Source organism: Entelurus aequoreus, linkage group LG22, assembly GCF_033978785.1.
Source record: "Entelurus aequoreus isolate RoL-2023_Sb linkage group LG22, RoL_Eaeq_v1.1, whole genome shotgun sequence".
NCBI classification, from domain to species: Eukaryota; Metazoa; Chordata; class Actinopteri; order Syngnathiformes; family Syngnathidae; genus Entelurus; species Entelurus aequoreus.
The window spans coordinates 20,133,165-20,152,488 of NC_084752.1; the positions used below are offsets into that span (position 1 = coordinate 20,133,165).

General features: G+C 36.7%; 1 protein-coding gene across 4 annotated transcripts in view; it reads right to left on the reverse strand.

The window, feature by feature from the left end:
* Positions 1-2,555: 2,555 nt before the first annotated feature.
* LOC133639501 (protein Hook homolog) overlaps positions 2,556-19,324 on the reverse strand; it is a 93,548-nt gene continuing 76,779 nt past the window's right edge. For 2 of the 4 annotated variants that reach the window (XR_009823802.1, XM_062032847.1), the window contains exons 2-4: positions 7,332-7,378; positions 7,194-7,265; positions 2,556-2,766 (exon numbers count right to left, since the gene is read on the reverse strand). Coding sequence is in view for 3 of the 4 variants with exons in the window: in XM_062032847.1 (XP_061888831.1) it covers positions 2,647-2,766; positions 7,194-7,265; positions 7,332-7,378 (239 nt within the window). In the remaining variant the exon portion in view is untranslated. Of the gene's footprint in view, positions 2,767-7,193; positions 7,266-7,331; positions 7,483-19,324 lie in introns of those variants that run through there. The other 2 variants (XM_062032848.1, XM_062032846.1) reach the window with 2 other exon arrangements.

Consider the following 19,324-nt stretch of genomic DNA (forward strand, 5'->3'; position numbering starts at 1 on the left):
CCTATACAGCACTTTATAAGACCTCCAAAATCAACATTTTATACACACGCTGTAAGTACATATGTAATGTAGTAACAGGAACATTTATAATAACATGTAATATTGACGTATTTTGCTCATTTTAAGCATACAGCGGCATATTAATTTCATTTATGCATCACAATGTTCGCGATACCCTTCAACAACGATTACTACTAATCATGGCAGACTTGATGAGCGCCGTCAAAGACTACTTTGGGACAAATGATGGCCTGAATATAAGGGGGGTGGGTTTAGAAGCTGTGTGCTAATCAGGTTTACATCATAGCATCATGTAGCACTATTGCAAAGTACTGAACAAGAAATACAAACTACAAACACAATAAAACAATCACTAACTGCACAATGTCTGCTCTCACTGGGATGCCGACTGATGGGATGTTTGTATCTTCCTGTTTTGAGGAAGAATTATAATCCATTCAAAGGTAAAAAAAAAAAAAAAAAGGTTGGCGCAAACAAGTCTTTCTTGCCATCTCAGGGTCTAAGTTGAATGTCAAAATTGACCAACATCTCGGTTTCTGGCCACATCCTTCCACTATCCAGGTGTGATGCATGAACTTTCACCAACACAGGCGATGCAGCAGCTTACCGTCTCAGTATGTCAATATAGCAGCATGGGCTAGATCTCTGTGATCACGGCGCCGCTACAAAATAGTTTACTTGGTAAACACTCAGGTCACAACATGTAAATGGAGTATTGTTGGCGATGTTATTCAGAGGGATTTATGGGCGCAATAGAGTCCTCCAAATTAACGGCATTTTTAGCCACCTCCTACTTGCCGTATCTATCGGTTTAGAATGCATTAAAAAAGAAATACATATCTGTTCTTGTCTCACATAGGGATTGTGAATGGAAAAAAAGTGCAGTTCCTCTTTGAGTTGACAAAATAACTTTGTGTTGGCGGCACGGACAGGAAATGTAGCTTAAAAAAGTATACCTATATTTGAGACACTTTATATTTATTGATTGAAGATGATACATAAAATATGTCCAACGTGTGGCCTGCAGCTCGCTTTTTGTGATATATACACTACCGTTCAAAAGTTTGGGGTCACATTGAAATGTCCTTATTTTTGAAGGAAAAGCACTGTACTTTTCAATGAAGATAACTTTAAACTAGTCTTTACTTTAAAGAAATACACTCTATACATTGCTAATGTGGTAAATGACTATTCTAGCTGCAAATGTCTGGTTTTTGGTGCAATATCTACATAGGTGTATAGAGGCCCATTTCCAGCAACTATCACTCCAGTGTTCTAATGGTACAATGTGTTTGCTCATTGGCTCAGAAGGCTAATTGATGATTAGAAAACCCGTGTGCAATCATGTTCACACATCTGAAAACAGTTTAGCTTGTTACAGAAGCTACAAAACTGACCTTCCTTTGAGCAGATTGAGTTTCTGGAGCATCACATTTGTGGGGTCAATTAAACGCTCAAAATGGCCAGAAAAAGAGAACTTTCATCTGAAACTCGACAGTCTATTCTTGTTCTTAGAAATGAAGGCTATTCCACAAAATTGTTTGGGTGACCCCAAACTTTTGAACGGTAGTGTATATGTATTTTTTAAATGCACATAAACATGAAATAACACATAACAACACAAACATAGCCTGCATCACAAGATCGGTAGGTTGTGAGTTCAAACTGAGTCGTACCAGAGACTATAAAAATGGGACCCATTACCTCCCTGCTTGGCACTCAGCATCAAGGGTTGCAATTAGGGGTTAAATCACCAAAATGATTCCCGGGCGAGGCCACCGCTGCTGCTCACTGCTCCCCTCACCTCCCAGGGGGTGGAACAAGGGGATGGGTGAAATGCAGAAGATAATTTCACCACACCTAATGTGTGTGTGACCATCATTGGTACTTTAACTTTAATTTAACATTACAAAGGCAGATTAGGGCCAATCTGGAAAGAAAACTAAAAGTTATTTAAAAAAAAAGATGCTTGATTTTTAAGAATACATACATAATAATACGTAGATAAATAGATATGTAAAATCAGATTAATCACACTTTTGAATTTGGATTAATCACGATTAATCATTGGCTATTAATTAATCTGTTTATATACATGATTTATAATTTTTTTCTGATTAATCACATGAGTTAGCTCGTTATTTTTGAAGCCCAAATGAATAAATAACATGGGACAAATATATATGTTGACCATTTTAAATGAACTTTAAAATTAAACACAAATAACCAAATAAATATAATTTTTAATCAAACGCACACGCACACACTTTTTTTTTTTTTAAATTAAGTACAAAAATAACCCAAATCAAAATGTTTAAAAAAGTTATTCATTGTTTACTTTTTTTTTTTTCAACCGGAAAAACATTTGTTGGCCTGTATAATATTTATAGTAATTGGATAGATTATTTATTCAAATAATTTAGATTAGACAAATATATCGGCCTCGGTTGTTTACAGTAGTTTCATGAACACAAGTAATATTAGAATGGAGCCCTCGTCTTTTAAACAGCAATTGCATTTATTTGCCAGCAGAGGGCGATAGAAGCAAGCTCGTACAAAGAGGCTGAGAGCAAACTGGATAAATACATCCTTGAATCTCTTGCTCCTCCAGAAGTTAGGAAGCTTCTATCTGGGCTGCAGCAGCCTCCTTCTGCGTGACGACTGCCTCTGCCTGGACAGGAAGGACTGGACCGGGCCTGAAGGTCTGAGGTCACCATCCAAAGTCTGCTGCTGGAGAGCGGAGGACTTCACAGAGCAATAAGGACAACTGTTAGATTTGAGTGGAAACCTAATATCATATTATATCACGCTTGATAAGCTATTGGGATTGCAACCCTGTGGGAACAGTTTGGGGAACTGATTGAGTTTGGGGAACTTTGTGGACATTATCAAGCGACGTCCATCAAAAGCATTCTTGGCCTAGTTTGGTGTGGAAAAACTTGCACAGAGCATCAATTCTCAAATCAAAATATCGATACTTTTGATATTTAAGTTATTTGATATATGTATCAGTAACAGGGACGCAGTGTAAAGTAGCTAAATCATTGAGATATTGTCTAAATCAGGGCCCCCTAGAGAGCCGCCAAAAAATATCTTGGGCCGCAGGGGTACTCAGTTGTAATACCATTTTCCACCACTTGTGGCAGTAATGACAGTATCAAACCAACAGAAGAACTCTCGGGCTAAAGTCACGGTTTCTGAAGCGCAAAAATAATGACTAAAGTGGTGAAGCAGCAACACTTAAAATACACCACTTTTTAAATTAACCCGGACACATTCAGTATATTTGCACAAAGTATCAGTATCGGATCGGTAACGCCGATACCAGCCGGAATTTTACCCGGTATTGGATGGGAAAGAAAATCAGTGGTGTCGCTCATCACTATAGAACAGTGTTTTTCAACCACTGTGCCGCAGCACACCAGTGTGCCGTGAGATACAGTCTGGTGTGCCGTGGGTTAAAAATATTTTTTGCAAACCAGTAATTAGAATCCGCAAATGATTCACAGTTGTTGAGTGTCAGTGCTGTCTAGAGCTTTAGCAGAGAAACCGTGTAATACTCTTCCCTATCAGTAGGTGCCAGCAGGTCGGTAATTGCTTTGTAGATGTCGGGAGAATGGTTTGTTATGATCACATTATGCAGACGACAGCGGGAGGCAGTGTGCAGGTAAAAAGGTATCGAACTTAAACCAAAAATAAACAAAAGGCGAATGACGCTAAGAAAAGGCATTGAAGCTTGGGGGAGGCTATGCAGAACGAAACTAAAACTGAACTGGCTGCAAAGTAAACAAAAAATTAATGCCGGACGACAGCAAAGACTTACAGCGTGTTGAGCAGCAGACGGCGTCCACAAAGTACATCCGTACATGACATGACAATCAACAACAAAATAGGAGCGCAGGACAAGAACTAAAACACTACACACAGGAAAACACCAAAAAACTCCAAATGAGTCATGGCGTGATGTGACAGGTCGTGACAGTACACCTACTTTGAGACAAGAGCTATAGTGATGCATGGTTGGTTATGGTTTGAATTCATATCCAACAATTGTGAGAACTACTTTTTACTGTCAATATCGGCTGCTAAATTTCATTTTTTTAAGGTTTTCTGCTGGTGGTGTGCCTCGGGATTTTTTCAATGAAAAAAATGTGCCTTGGCTCAGAAAAGGTTGAAAAACACAGCTGTAGAAGAGAGCTAGAGAGCAAGTGGGCACACTAGCAACATTCAGAGTCGAGTATAGAGAGAGTATGGCCAACTCGATTTCTAAGTTGGTAGCAAACATGGCGCCCTGTAGTCACGTGCGTGACTTTTGATCGATCACATCAAATCAAACTTTATTTTATAAAGCACTTTTCATGCACATTCAAGGGGAAAACACAAAGTGCTGTACAAAACAAAACAAACCAAACCGAGGATGTCATTGTGGCTTGTGCAGCCCTTTGAGCTATATAAACAAACTTTGATTGATTGAAAAAAAAAAAAATAAAAGAAAAAAAATAGAAAACACACACACACACACACACTCACACACACACACACACACACACAAACATAACATTGAGAGAATAATAGTAAAAATATTAATGATTAAGATTAAAAAAAAACCCAATACAATAAAATAATAAAAAACAGGTGATTAGTAAAAAGCCTGATTAAAATGATATGTCTTCAGCCTTTAAAAAAAAAAAAATGCAGTTGAGATAGGCTCCAGCACCCCCCGCGACCCCGAAAGGGACAAGCGGTAGAAAATGGATGGATGGATGGAAAAAAATCAACTCTCTTTGCAGTCCTGAGGCTCTTTGGCAAGCTGTTCCACTGGTGGGAACCATCATGGCTAAATGCCGCCTCACCGTGGGTCTTTGTTCTGGTCAAGCTAAAAGACATCATGATCCGCGAGGATTGATATGATCAAAGCCAGTCAGATAGATAAGACTTTTAAAAACTAATAATAGAACTTTAAAGGCCTACTGAAATGATTTTTTTTAATTTAAATTGGGATTAGCAGATCCATTCTATGTGTCATACTTGATCATTTCGCGATATTGCCATATTTTTGCCGAAAGGATTTTGTAGAGAACATCGACGATAAAGTTCGCAACTTTTGGTCGCTGATAAAAAAAGCCTTGCCTGTACCGGAAGTAGCGTGACGTCACAGGTTGAAAGGCTCCTCACATTTCCCCATTGTTGACCGAGAAAGCGACGATTACCCCATTAATTTGAGCAAGGATGAAATATTTGTGGATGAGGACGTAAGAATGAAGGACTAGAGTGCAATGCAGGACGTATCTTTTTTTGCTCTGACCGTAACTTAGGTACAAGGGCTCATTGGATTCCACACTCTTCTTTTTCTATTGTGGATCACTGATTCATATTTTAAACCACCTCGGATACTATATCCTCTTGAAAATGAGAGTTGAGAACGCGAAATTGACATTCACAGTGACTTTTATCTCCACGACAATACATTGGCGAAGCACTTTAGCTACGGAGCTAACGTGATAGCATCGGGCTTAACTGCAGATAGAAACAAAAGAAATAAAATCCCTGACTGGAAGGATAGACAGAAAATCAACAATACTATTAAACCATGGACCTGTAACTACAAGGTTAATGCTTTCCAGCCTGGCGAAGCTTAACAATTCTGTTGCTAACGACGCCATTGAAGCTAACTTAGCTACGGGACCTCGTCAGAGCTATGATAAAAACATTAGCGCTCCACCTACGCTAGCCAGCCCTCATCTGCTCATCAACACCCGTGCTCACCTGCGTTCCAGCGATCGACGGAGCAACGAAGGACTTCACCCGATCATCGGTGCGGTCGGCGGCTAGCGTCGGATAGCGCGTCTGCTATCCAACTCAAAGTCCTCCTGGTTGTTTTGCTGCAGCCAGCCGCTAATACACCGGTCCCACCTTTAGCTTTCTTCTTTGCAGTCTTCATTGTTCATTAAACAAATTGCAAAAGATTCACCAACACAGATGTCCAGAATACTGTGGAATTTTACGATGAAAACAGAGCTTTTTGTATTGGATACAATGTGTCCGAATACTTCCGTTTTAACCATTGACGTCACGCGCATACGTCATCATACATAGACGTTTTCAACCGGAAGTTTCACGGGAAATTTAAAATTGCGCTTTATAAGTTAACCCGGCCGTATTGGCATGTGTTGCAATGTTAAGATTTCATCATTGATATATAAACTATCAGACTGCGTGGTCGGTAGTAGTGGGTTTCAGTAGGCCTTTAAAATCGACCCTGAAGCAGACGAGGAACCAATGCAGCGACTTTAAAACTGGTGTAATGTGCTCCCGTCCTCTTGTCCCGACTCAGAGAGAGTATGGCCAGAGGATCTCCTAAATGATTGGTCAAAAGCCCCTCACGTGACTATAAGGCGCCATGTTTGCTACCAACTTTAAAAACTGCGTTGGCCATAGTATCTCTATATATGTTGCTCTGGCAACATTACTGCCCCCTACAGCCTGTCCTGTGAATCACTACTATATACACAATATTGCCAAAAGTATTTGGCCACCTGCCTTGACTCACATATGAACTTGAAGTGCCATCCCATTCCTAACCCATAGGGTTCAACATGATGTCGGTCCACCTTTTGCAGCTATTACAGCTTCCACTCTTCTGGGAAGGCTGTCCACAAGGTTGCGGAGTGTGTTTATAGGAATTTTCCACCATTCTTCCAAAAGCGCATTGGTGAGGTCACACACTGATGTTGGTCGAGAAGGCCTGGCTCTCAGTCTTCGTTCTAATTCATCCCAAAGGTGTTCCATTGGGTTCAAGTCAGGACTCTGTGCAGGCCAGTCAAGTGCATCCGCACCAGACTCTGTCATCCATTTCTTTATGGACCTTGCTTTGTGCACTACCGTTCTGGCAACCTCCAAACCCCGACTCGTCCATCAGAAATTTCAGGACTGGATTTGTTGCACAGGTGGCATCCTATGACAGTTCCATGCTGGAAATCACTGAGCCCATTCTTTCACAAATGTTTGTAGAAACAGTCTCCACGCCTAAATGTTTGATTTTATACACCTGTGGCCGGGCCAAGTGATTAGGACACCTGATTCTCATCATTTGGATGGGTGGCCAAATACTTTTGGCCATATAGTGTATATGATGTCTCCAACAATCAAGTCGAGCATTTTCTTTTACTGACCATGTTTTTCCAAGCTTTAAGAAGAAGTCGCTCCTCCTGCTGGAACTTTAAAATCTCTCCCCGATGGTCCTGCTGTCACATTAAAAAGTTCATCAGAATGTTTCTCCTAGAAGTTACTGCACACTTAATGAAACCCACCTGTGCCATCCTGCTGTCACATAGACTTGTCAGGATCACAGCAGACACTGGACAAATCAACCACATGGATCAAAAATATCAACATCAAAAGTAAAATCCTTAGAAGGTTTTTGTAGTTTTGGGTTGTTTTTTTTTCCCCCACAGGAGAGACTGCAGGTTTGCTGTGTGGCGGAAAAAAACAGAAAAAGTGGAGTGCAGCACTCTGGTTGGTCCCTGCCTGGACAAAGATGGCATCCTGCTGATTTGGGCTTTCTTTGAGCAGTGGATTAGTAGATAACTACAACCAGCAGGACACAAAGCAATTAACACTCATCAAACTAATCAATAATATACTCTTAATGCAATTCATTGACTATTGTTCATTAGTTTAATACGATATTTGGTGTGAAATAAGGATCTCTTACTTCTCTTAAATATTTTTTAAGGGGAAAATTGGTTTAAAAAAACAGAACTTTGTTTCTCATTTTTTGTTGGGTCATCATTTTTAAACGTGTCGGTATTATTTGGAAACTTTTCATTGACTTTTAAAAAGAAGAAATATCGAACTATCCAAATGAACATTGTTTGGCCTAGTAAATGCATTACTACAAAGTATGTTGCTTTAGCAATACTTTAATAACTTCATACTGCATGCATAATATCACTTTTAGACCTCTATTAGGACAAATTCTTAAGAGTGTATATGCTAATTATAAGACTACTATATATACACATATATACATATATACACATACCCATATATTTATATATATACACTGTACATACATATTAACATATATAAATATATACACTGTACATACATATAAACACATTTACATACATACATACAGTATAAACACATATACATACATACATATATATATACATACATACACACATATATATATATATATATATATATATATATATATATATATATATATATATATATATATATATATATATATATATATATATATATATATATATATATATATATACAGATACACTACCGTTCAAAAGTTTGGGGTCACCCAAACAATTTTGTGGAACAGCCTTCATTTCTAAGAACAAGAATAGACTGTCGAGTTTCAGATGAAAGTTTTCTTTTTCTGGCCATTTTGAGCGTTTAATTGACCCCACAAATGTGATGCTCCAGAAACTCAATCTGCTCAAAGGAAGGTCAGTTTTGTAGCTTCTGTAACGAACTAAACTGTTTTCAGATGTGTTAACATTATTGCACAAGGGTTTTCTAATCATCAATTAGCCTTCTGAGCCAATGAGCAAACACATTGTACCATTAGAACACCGGAGTGATAGTTGCTGGAAATGGGCCTCTATACACCTATGTAGATATTGCACCAAAAACCAGACAATTGCAGCTAGAATAGTCATTTACCACATTAGCAATGTATAGAGTGTATTTCTTTAAAGTTAAGACTAGTTTAAAGTTATCTTCATTGAAAAGTACAGTGCTTTTCCTTCGAAAATAAGGACATTTCAATGTGACCCCAAACTTTTGAACGGTAGTGTATATATACGCAGTATATACATATATATACACACAGTATATATATATATATATATATATATATATATATATATATATATATATATATATATATATATATATATATATATATATATATATATATATATATATATATATATATGTTGTTTGGATTGGATAATATTAGTAAATACTGGGCTATATTCACTTCAAAACACAAGTCATGGTCATTGTCCTGATTTACCCTTATTACTGTCAGGAAGGTGCTAATTTTGCATCAATCAGATTGTCAGGTATTCAAAATGAAGATTTCCTAAGACATTTGTGACGTCTCACTGGCCAAACTAAAGACAATGGCGGTGTGGCCACTAGTTTGAACTCCCACGGATTAGAGAATAGTTAATAAGCTCAAGGTCAGTTGTGTCACTCAATGTTTCACATGCCAGTAAATGCAACCTTTTTTTTTTCAGTTCACAGCATCAGAAGTGTCAGCAAAGTTTCAGTGTAGTTTCAGTAAATGCAAATTCAAGGATTGGAGGCGCTCTATCGTCATAGCAGCAGACTGCAGAGTGGGTTATCAGAAGCAGCCGGAGCGAGCACACGTCAGCAATACAGAGAACTAATAATGTCCGCTACATGTTCAAGTGGGGACTTCTCCATTTACCGTCCCTGACAAACATTCTGAACAAAACAAGGTCAACTCATTCGTCGTTCAGCTGATTTCAGAAATGCGGTTTTGTTTTTCCCATTAGCTGCGAAAACAAAAATGTGGAGGAGGATTTCAAAGAATGGGGTGTGTGTGAATGTGTGTGTGTGTTTCTCTAGAAACTAGAGCACAGATGTCAGCATGCATGCTCGGTCCCCACTTTGAAGGTTCAAATCAGCTGTGCAGCTCACCACAAACTGATTGTTGGACTGTGAGAGTTTGTTTGGTGTCCAAGAGACTTCTTCTACGTGTCATGTGGGGGAAGTAAGAAACATTCGATGGAATTTACTTCAGACTACTATTTACTGGCAGAAATGCAAACTGTTACTGCTACCTCTGCAGACACGTGACATCTCTCTACATTCTGGTACTTTAACTTTAACTTAACTATACTGTTACAATCATATGTATTATTATTCAACTCCATCCCACCAGAAATCTAACATGTCAGTATGTTTACATGCACTAAAAGCTAATTATTGACTTCCTTTTGTTGAAAGTAGCTTTTTAACACACAAGTAAAAACCTTAATAAAAATCTTGCACGCAGCTATAATGTCTCCAAGATTTTTTGACTTTTTAATAATGGGATTGACATATCCAGATTGTAAAGCAGTTCCATCTTGCATGTGTACACTGCTGTTAAACGATCAGATTTGAAGGTCTACGCACGGGCCAGTCTTCTCAGCATGATAACCCAGAAGCACAATAGATCAGAAAGAACACAATATTTACATGTTTATGTTCTGGTTTCATCAAGCATTCCAACTAGTGGCATTATTAGACCTTCTTAGGAGGCAAAAGGCTCCTTAAAATATCCTTAAACCTCTCAAAAAAGTTAATGAGTTATACTTGTATAGCGCTTTTCTACCTTCAAGGTACTCAAAGCACTTTGACAGTATTTCCACATTCACACATTCACACACACATTCACACACTGATGGAGGGAGCTGCCATGCAAGGCGCTAACCAGCAGCCATCAGGAGCAAGGGTGAAGTGTCTTGCCCAAGGACACAACGGACGTGACCAGGATGGTAGAAGGTGGGGATTGAACCCCAGTAACCAGCAACCCTACCAACTTCGCCACGCCGTCCCGTACCAACAAATATAATATAATGTAGCCAGAATGTGAGTTTTTTGTTAAAAAAAATAAATAAAAAAAAATTAAATAAAACATTAAATAGTGTTTTTACTTTTTTTTTTTTTACAAAACATTGCCAACAAATTAAAATTTAAAGTAGCGAGAATATAAAAACAGTAAAAAAATACATGAATGAAACAACACCAAATAATGTATTAATTTTTTTACTTTATTTTATTTTACTTTTTATACAAAATATTGTTAACACATGTATATAAAATAACCAGAATCTGAGTATTTGTAAAAGAAAAAAAATCTAACAAAACTATGCAGTTGGTTTTTTTCCCCCTTGTTTTATTTAATTTTTTTTACAAAACATTGCCAACAAATTTAAATTTAAAGTAGCCAGAATGTAAAAAAAGGAAAAAAATACATAAATAAAACACCAAATAATGTATTCATTTTTTTTACTTTTTTTTTTTTTTTTACAAAATAGTGTCAACAAATTTATATAAAGTAGCCAGAATGTGAGTTTTTGTAAAAAACAAAACAACAAAAAAAATTTCAAAAAAGAAAACACTAAATAATGTATTTTTTTAAATTTGTTTTTATTTTTTTAATTTTTTTACAAAACATTGCCAACAAATAACACATTTAAAGTAGCCAGAATGTTAAAAAAAAGTTACAAAAATACATAAAACACTGACTGTATTTATTTTTTGACTTATTTATTTATTATTTTTTTTTTAACAAAATAGTGTCCAAAAATGTATATAAATTAGCCAGAATATGAGATTTTCTAAAAAAAAATACAGAAATGAATAAAACACTAAATATTGTATTTGTTTTTTGTTTTTTTTTGCTTTTTGGTTTTACAAAACATTGCCAGCAAATAAAAATTTAAAGTACCCAGAAAGTAAAAAAAGCAAAAAAAAATACATGAATAAAAAAACACCAAATGTATATATTTTTTTACTTAATTATTATTATTATTTATTTTTTTTTTACAAAATAGTGTCAACAAAGTTATATAAAGTAGCCACAATGTGAGTTTTAAAATCCTACAACCTGTCATTATTCACTTAAATACAATTACAAATATGTCGAGTTTCCTTTTACTTTATTAGGTGATGTGAATTATTCATACAGTGCTTTTTCTCTCGTGACTCAAGGCCCTTTACATAGAAAGACCCATTATCTACACCGCAGATACATTTACACCAGTGTAGGTGGCACTGGGAGCAAGGTGGGTGAGGTGTCTTGCCCAAGGACACATTGGCGGTGGCTAGGATGGAAACCTCCCCTGTGTTTAAAAACTAGTGACGCCTTTGTTTTGAACTGTAACCAAGGGTCCTTGAATGCATCAGAATGATGGGCCATGAGACACAAAAGTGAAACTTAAACGTGACTTTGTCCGATGCTGCCACAAATACATGTATCATGTTTTTACCTTTCCTCTATCACCTAGTTACTAAATGTTGGCACTGTGTGTGATTGCATAAATGTAAAGTGTTCCATGCTAAGTTTCCTGCTACCAGACAGAACACTTTAGCATTTTTGCAAGCGGGTGTAGGTTGTGTTACACATTCTTCATTTGATTCCGACAACCTTCTTATTGAACTTTGACAGCAAAAATGATTTGATCTGAACTTTTATTTTTCAGCTGCCCAGAGCATGATCATCAATACTGCAAATTCAGTCGTCAGATTTTTACCATAAAATAATTCAAACTGTGGTAACAGTGGTTCCATTTACTGTAATACAATGTAAAACAACAACCTTAGATTTTACTGTAAAAAAAACTAACAGAAAAAACAATAAACAAAAGCTCAGTCACCAGAAGTTTACCTTAAAAAAAACCCAGTGGTACGGTTTTTCCAATTTACAGTAATATGCTGTAAAAACCACCGTAACATTTACAGTAAAATTATTTCAACTGAGCTGCTGGTTTGTTTTTTTTTACTGTAAAATCTACAGATTTTTTATTTACAGTGTACGTGAAAACAATTTAATATAAAAAATGCTTAGGCAATTCCATCCATCCATCTTCTTCCTCTTATCCGAGGTCGGGTCGCTTAGGCAATTGTCTAATAATATTATGCCTCTCACCTAGATAACCCAAAACGTTGAAAGAGCCATATTGGACCAAAAATACAAAAAACAAATCTGTCTGGAGCCGCAAAAAATGAAAAGCCGTATATAAGTCTTATCATGAAGGCAACACATGACGTAAGTGTCTATATCAGCTATAATAGCCTACTATCAAAATGACTGGGTCGCATGCTGAAGCAAATCTTCGTTGACAGAAATGTTGAAATGTAATATTTATTCTACACATTTTTACAACATTAGAAACCATTAGTAAATCAGAGGCTACTCAGAAAGTGAGCTAACACCTGGAAATTGCTGGCCAAAAGGTATAAATGTGTGTGTCCAAGTTAAAAGGAAACGGCAGGCTGTCTTCTTTTAATAGATTTATTACAATCTTTGGCAAGCTAGGTAATGTTTGCCGTGGTCTGGAAGGACATGGCACAGAAATAACTATCAGAAACGCAGCCAATATTACACACAGATAATGTGTCATGAGACATGCGAATATAAATTATATACAAAGAGGATAAAGGTAAAGGAAATTAAATGAGTTCAAATATAGCTACAAATGAGGCATAATGATGCAATATGTACATACAGCTAGCCTAAATAGCATGTTAGCAATGATGAGCTTGCAGTCATGCACTAACCAAATATGCCTTATTAGCACTCCAACAAGTCAATAACATCAACAAAGCGCACCTTTGTGCACTCACGCACAGCATAAAACGTTTGGTGGACAAAATGAGACAAAGGAGGAGTAGAAGATTTCACACGTAAACAAACTGTTGCGTCACAGTCCACACTATGTTGAGTTCAAAAACCGGCGAAATTAGTAGGACAAAATGATGTTCATCAGTGAAGCATACACACAAACATATTAAACAGTGGACTTTCTAACAGGTGGGAAGGTTTGTGTCATGTTTGTCCTCAAACAAAAAACATAATAAAACCAAAAAGTTATTCACCCCCCCCCCCCCCCCATCTTTTTCCATTTTCAATCCTTTTTTAAAAATGCTCCAGGGAGCCACTAGGGCGGCACTAAAGAGCCCCGACTTAGTCACATAACTGCCATGTGGCCCTCAATAAAAAATAGTTGAACACTCCTGTCGTAAACAGTTATTTTTATGCACTATTAATACCATTTTTGATGTATTATTAATAATCCTACTTGGGGGAAATGCGTTGACCATCGTCAGGCCTGGGACCAAATTAGCCGCGATAATGGATGGACTGTCCATGCAGATAAATGGGACCACAGCATTTAGTGTTCACTTGTGTGTGTGATGAAAAGCACGTACAAGTCAATATTTACTGTACTGTACAGTCACTTGTATTTATCCTGGTGTGTGTGTGTGCATGTGCGTGTGCATGTGTGTGTGTGTGAGTGTGCCAGTGTGTTTCAGCCACTCCCTTTCTTGCACAACTTGCATCAGGAAGAAGTACTCTCTGTGCGTATAAGGACTTGTCAGTCTGGTTCCATGCGCTTGTGTGTGTGTGTGTGTGTGTGTGCGTGTGTTCGTGTGTGTGTGTTTGTGTGTGTGTGTGTGTGTGTGTTATTGGCAAACAGACAGTTACTCCTTGAAACAAGACCACTTTATCAGTATGAAAGAATGAGTGTGTGTGTGTGTGTGTTATTTGGACAGGATAGAACATACAAGAGGTGTTTAAACTTTTTCCACCAAGGGTTGCACACCGAAAAGTCAAAGTATTTGGGGGCCATTTTGATCTTTCTTTAAAAAAAAACCCATCTACAAACAAATGCTATGAGGCACAACTTTGTGTTGTTTTAGGTGTCTAAGTATTTTATTTGAACATTTTAGCTTTTTCTTATCACATTCCGATTTTTTCCTCTTTTTTCTTACATTTTCACTGTTGTTTTTTCCCCGACAATATGTAGCGGGTAGTGTTGTCCCGATACCAATATTTTGCTGCCGGTACCGGTACAAAAATGTATTTCGATACTTTTCTGTACTTTGATACTTTTCTAAATAAAGGGGACCATAAAAAATGTCATTACTGGCTTTTTTTTTTTTTTTTAACAAAACATTTTAGAGTACATTAAACATATGTTTCTTATTGCAAGTTTGTCCTTAAATAAAATAGTAAACATACTAGACAACTTATCTTTTAGTAGTAAGTAAACAAACAAAGGCTCCTAATTTAGCTGCTGACATATGCAGTAACATATTGTGTCATTTTCCATTTTATTATTTTGTCAAAATTATTAAAGGACAAGCGGTAGAAAATGAATTATTAATCCACTTGATATCTGCTTACTTTCTCTTTTAACATGTTCTATCTACACTTCTGTTAAAATGTAATAATCACTTATTCTTCTGTTGTTTGGATACTTTACATTAGTTTTGGATGATACCACAAATGTAAGTATTGATCCGATACCAAGTCGTTACAGGATCATACATTTGTCATATTCAAAGTCCTCATGTGTCCAGGGACATATTTCCTGAGTTTATAAACATAATATAATTTTTTTTTAAACGAAATAAGATTTTGTGATGCTAAAAAAATGTCGATGTAATCATAGTAGTGTCAACTAGATACGCTCCTGTACTCGGTATCATTACAGTGGATATCAGTTGTAGATCCACTAATGGCGTTTGTTTACATTTTGACTACGGTGAGCTACGGTGTGTAGTGAAGCACGTTTAGCTATTTTACTTTTTAGAGGCGGTGTAGTACCAAATAAGATTAATTAGTATCGCAGTACTATACCAATACCGGTATACCGTACAACCCTAGTAGCGGGTCAATAAAACTCGGTATGCGGGCCGCAAATGGCCCACGGGCTTCACTATGGACACCCGTGGGGTATACTTTTATTCATCCCACAATGGGAAAATGATTTGGTGACAGTGCAGAATTTTACGTACATTATCTAGAGTAAAACGTAATGGAAAACTAACGCTGTTGTTTCACTGAGCACAGAAAAAAAAAAAGGCAATGATTTTTAGAATGAGAAAGAGAACAAATTTGGGATCATATGTGTGTAATATTGGTTAATTGAGCATACTCATGTGAAGAAAGTGAATAGAACATGTGTACAAATCTGACTAGTTTTTTTAGGAAATAATGGTAAAATGTTAGACAGGAACAAAAGCATGAATCAAAATATAAAAATGTAAAAAAAGGGACAACATGGAGGAAATATTTTGAGATTTGATAAGTGATTTTTAAATATTGGAACAAAGATCCGCAGTCTAATAATAATAATAATAATAATAATGGATTAGATCTTATATCGCGCTTTTCTATTATTATATACTCAAAGCACTCACAGAGAAGTGGGAACCCATCATTCATTCACACCCGGTGGTGGTAAGCTACATTTGTAGCCACAGCTGCCCTGGGGTAGACTGATGGAGTCTGATTCATTGAGGATGGAATGACACCATAGACCAGGTCTGGGCAATTATTTAGATTTGGGGGGCCAAATTTAGAGAAAAAAATGTGTCTGGGGGCAGGTATATCTATTTTTAGGAACACTGACACAAAACGTCACAATGTCTGATTGAATGCTAAAAACGTTATGACAGACCCCCTTAAAAAATGGAATGGAATTTTAAATTTTTTACTGAATGAGACACCCAGAATGTACATGAAAATAAAGAATGTGGGATTTACAATATTAACTATGAATGATAAAACACTGAATATTGACAACATATGTCACACCCCCTCTCCATTGACATATTTTACAATCAAGCGAAACGCAACAAAAATGCAACAAACAAAGCAAAATATAAACGCGAAGGGTAAAAAAAAAACCCCCACCTACAATCTGATACATCTGATACATCACTAAGCTTAAGAACTTTGTTCTAAGAATCTCCTTCCGGGTCTATTCCTGACACCCGCATTTTCAGGCTGACAATCTGTGGAAACACTCTGTGGAAACACTCCCCACCCACACTGCTTGGTGCCTTGTCTCAGCTGCTGTGACTTAGATTACCATAGCAACTAATTAGATTACCATAGTAACTAGTATATCATGCAAAAGCGTGGATTCCCACCATTGAAATACTTTGTATAGTTCAAGACTCACGGTCATTTGAAAACATCACTGCACATCATAATGGCAGCTACAGTTTCCATCTTAAACATCTGAAAAAATTATTTGGGAATGTCCGGCAGGCCAGATTGAAAAGCTTAACGGGCCATAGACCATAGACAGGACTCTCAGTTCAATGTTCATCACTGAAGCAGCAAACAAACAAAAAAGTTGATATTGTGAAACAAATGCAAATCAAAAACATCTGCTGACCATAATGGAATTTGTTTGGGAACTATAAAAATGTTTTTTCGGTGATATCAGAACCATAACATATATCTCAATCGGGTAAACTTCCAGTAAAAATGAAACTAGCGAAAGTTGTACCGATTTACAGGATTGGAGACAAACATCACTTCCCAAGCTACCAACCTAGTTTTCTTACTTCCACAAAAAAACATTGAAAATCTATTCAACAACAGGAAGTGACATTGTAAAGCTACAAAAACACACATCTCCCTAGATAAATATAGTTGGTAGGTGTACCTCAGGGGTCAACACTGGGACCAGATGCATTTATCTTATATGGGCAAGACACTTCACCCTTGCTCCTGATGGGTGCTGGTAGCGCCTTGCATGGCAGCTCCCTCCATCAGTGAGTGAACGTGTGTGTGAATGGGTGAATGTGGAAATACTGTCAAAGCGCTTTGAGTACCTTCAAGGTAGAAAAGCGCTTTACAAGTATAACCCATTTATCATTTATTATGTATATAAATGTTATCTGTAAGGCCACTAAAGAAAACGAGTACTACTTCTGTACTATTACCATTCATAGATGGCAAAATGCACAGGAGCTAACAAAAACAATCACGGTGGAAATCATACACAACTTTAGTGAAAATGTGAACATCTGTACGCTCATACATACAACACTAAAAACCTTCAGCATATCAGTATGTAGAATTATTGCAAAATCTTGAAAACGGATGGCGTAAAGAACGCCAACAGACATATGGTGTCCACAGGGAATAATGAGGAAGGTGTCTGATATCATTTACACAGTATCAACATTTTATTTAATAAGGTTTTATCTATCAAGTGTTATAAGTTCTAATGAAGCGGTGTCATTTGCATCCTAGGAAATAAATGCACAATAAAATGACCAGCGAATCCATTTTTCTGTTTTATAAGAAAAGCGTGCTGCACATTGATCTGGACTGTATTTTTAATAAATACAATATAAAAGATGAATTCAAACTTCCATGTACACTCCCATGTCCTAAAATTAAACTCTACCATGAAGTATAATCTTTTTTTTTTTTTTTTTTATGTTATTGTGTTACTACTTCTCAACTATACATTATTACACATTATTTTCTTAAAAAAACCCAAAAAACCGAACAGAATTGGCCCCTCTGATCTGTGGAATATTCCACAAGTTGCATGATTCACATGAAGTTGTGTCATTCAGTTTATCTGCAGTCCGAGGGAAAGCCAAAAGTAAGTCTACTCACTCATTTTTCTGTATATTTGATGACTAAAATCTACAACAGCACAGTCCTGTTTTTTGAATGTATATATTTTTTAATGTTGTTTATTTAATTTTTTAAAATCTTAGTTGAATCACTGTGTTGTACTTTATGTCACCCTGCCATTAGCAGAAATGCAATGTCATGTAAAAGCTAGTTCTTTGCTAAAAACTCACTTGTGTTACTTTCGTTCCTCTTACTCAAATAAGTCATCTCTGACTTAGGAACCACAAGGAAATACAAGTTGACATTTAGAGTAGTTTCAGGGGTCTGCAACCTCACATGTGGCTCTTCTGCCTTCTTGTTGTGGCTCACTCAGATTGTTTTTCAACCCCAGAGTAAGGAAGGTTTGCATTTTTTCAAAGACTTCAATTATTCCTGACTTGTCTGTGAGGCCGTGAAAGTGCACAGGCTGAATCCTGAGACGCAACAAAGGACTGGAAAATGAGACTGTGTGTTCAGTTCAGCTAACCATGCAAAAATAAAAGAGAAAAGGAAAAAAAGGGTTTAATTTCACACGGACAATTGGACAATTCCTGTTAAATGAAAAAGATGACAAGTTTGAAAGCTTGTGTTATGTTTTGCGCCTCTTTACTATTTTTCTTCAGTGGAAGAGGCGAAAAATATCTATTTTGTTGGTGAAAGTTGCAGACCCCTGGTGTCGTTCAACGTGTGTATTATCAAATTTAGAGTTGAAGAAAGAGTTTAAGTTTATTTTGAAAGTGTCTTTATGTCTTTACTCAGGTAAAGTATTTTGTGTTTGTATTCAAATGCAATAGCTGTCATCTTAAAGCAGGGGTTTCCAAACTTTTTCCACTGAGGGCCGCACACGGAAAAATTAAAGCCTGCGGGGGCCATTTTGATAGTTTTCATTTTCAAATCATAACAAAATATATGGATTTTGTTTTTCTTTACCTTTAGGGTTCCCGGGGACCATAAAGGGTCTAAGTCATTAAAATGTTAAAAACAAGTCAAATTATTATTGTTTTTATTTATTTAATGCTTACAGTAAATCTATACAGTATATCAATTTCAGGTTGATATCAAATTTAAAAAACCCAAAAAGGTTTTATGCCTTTTCTGTCA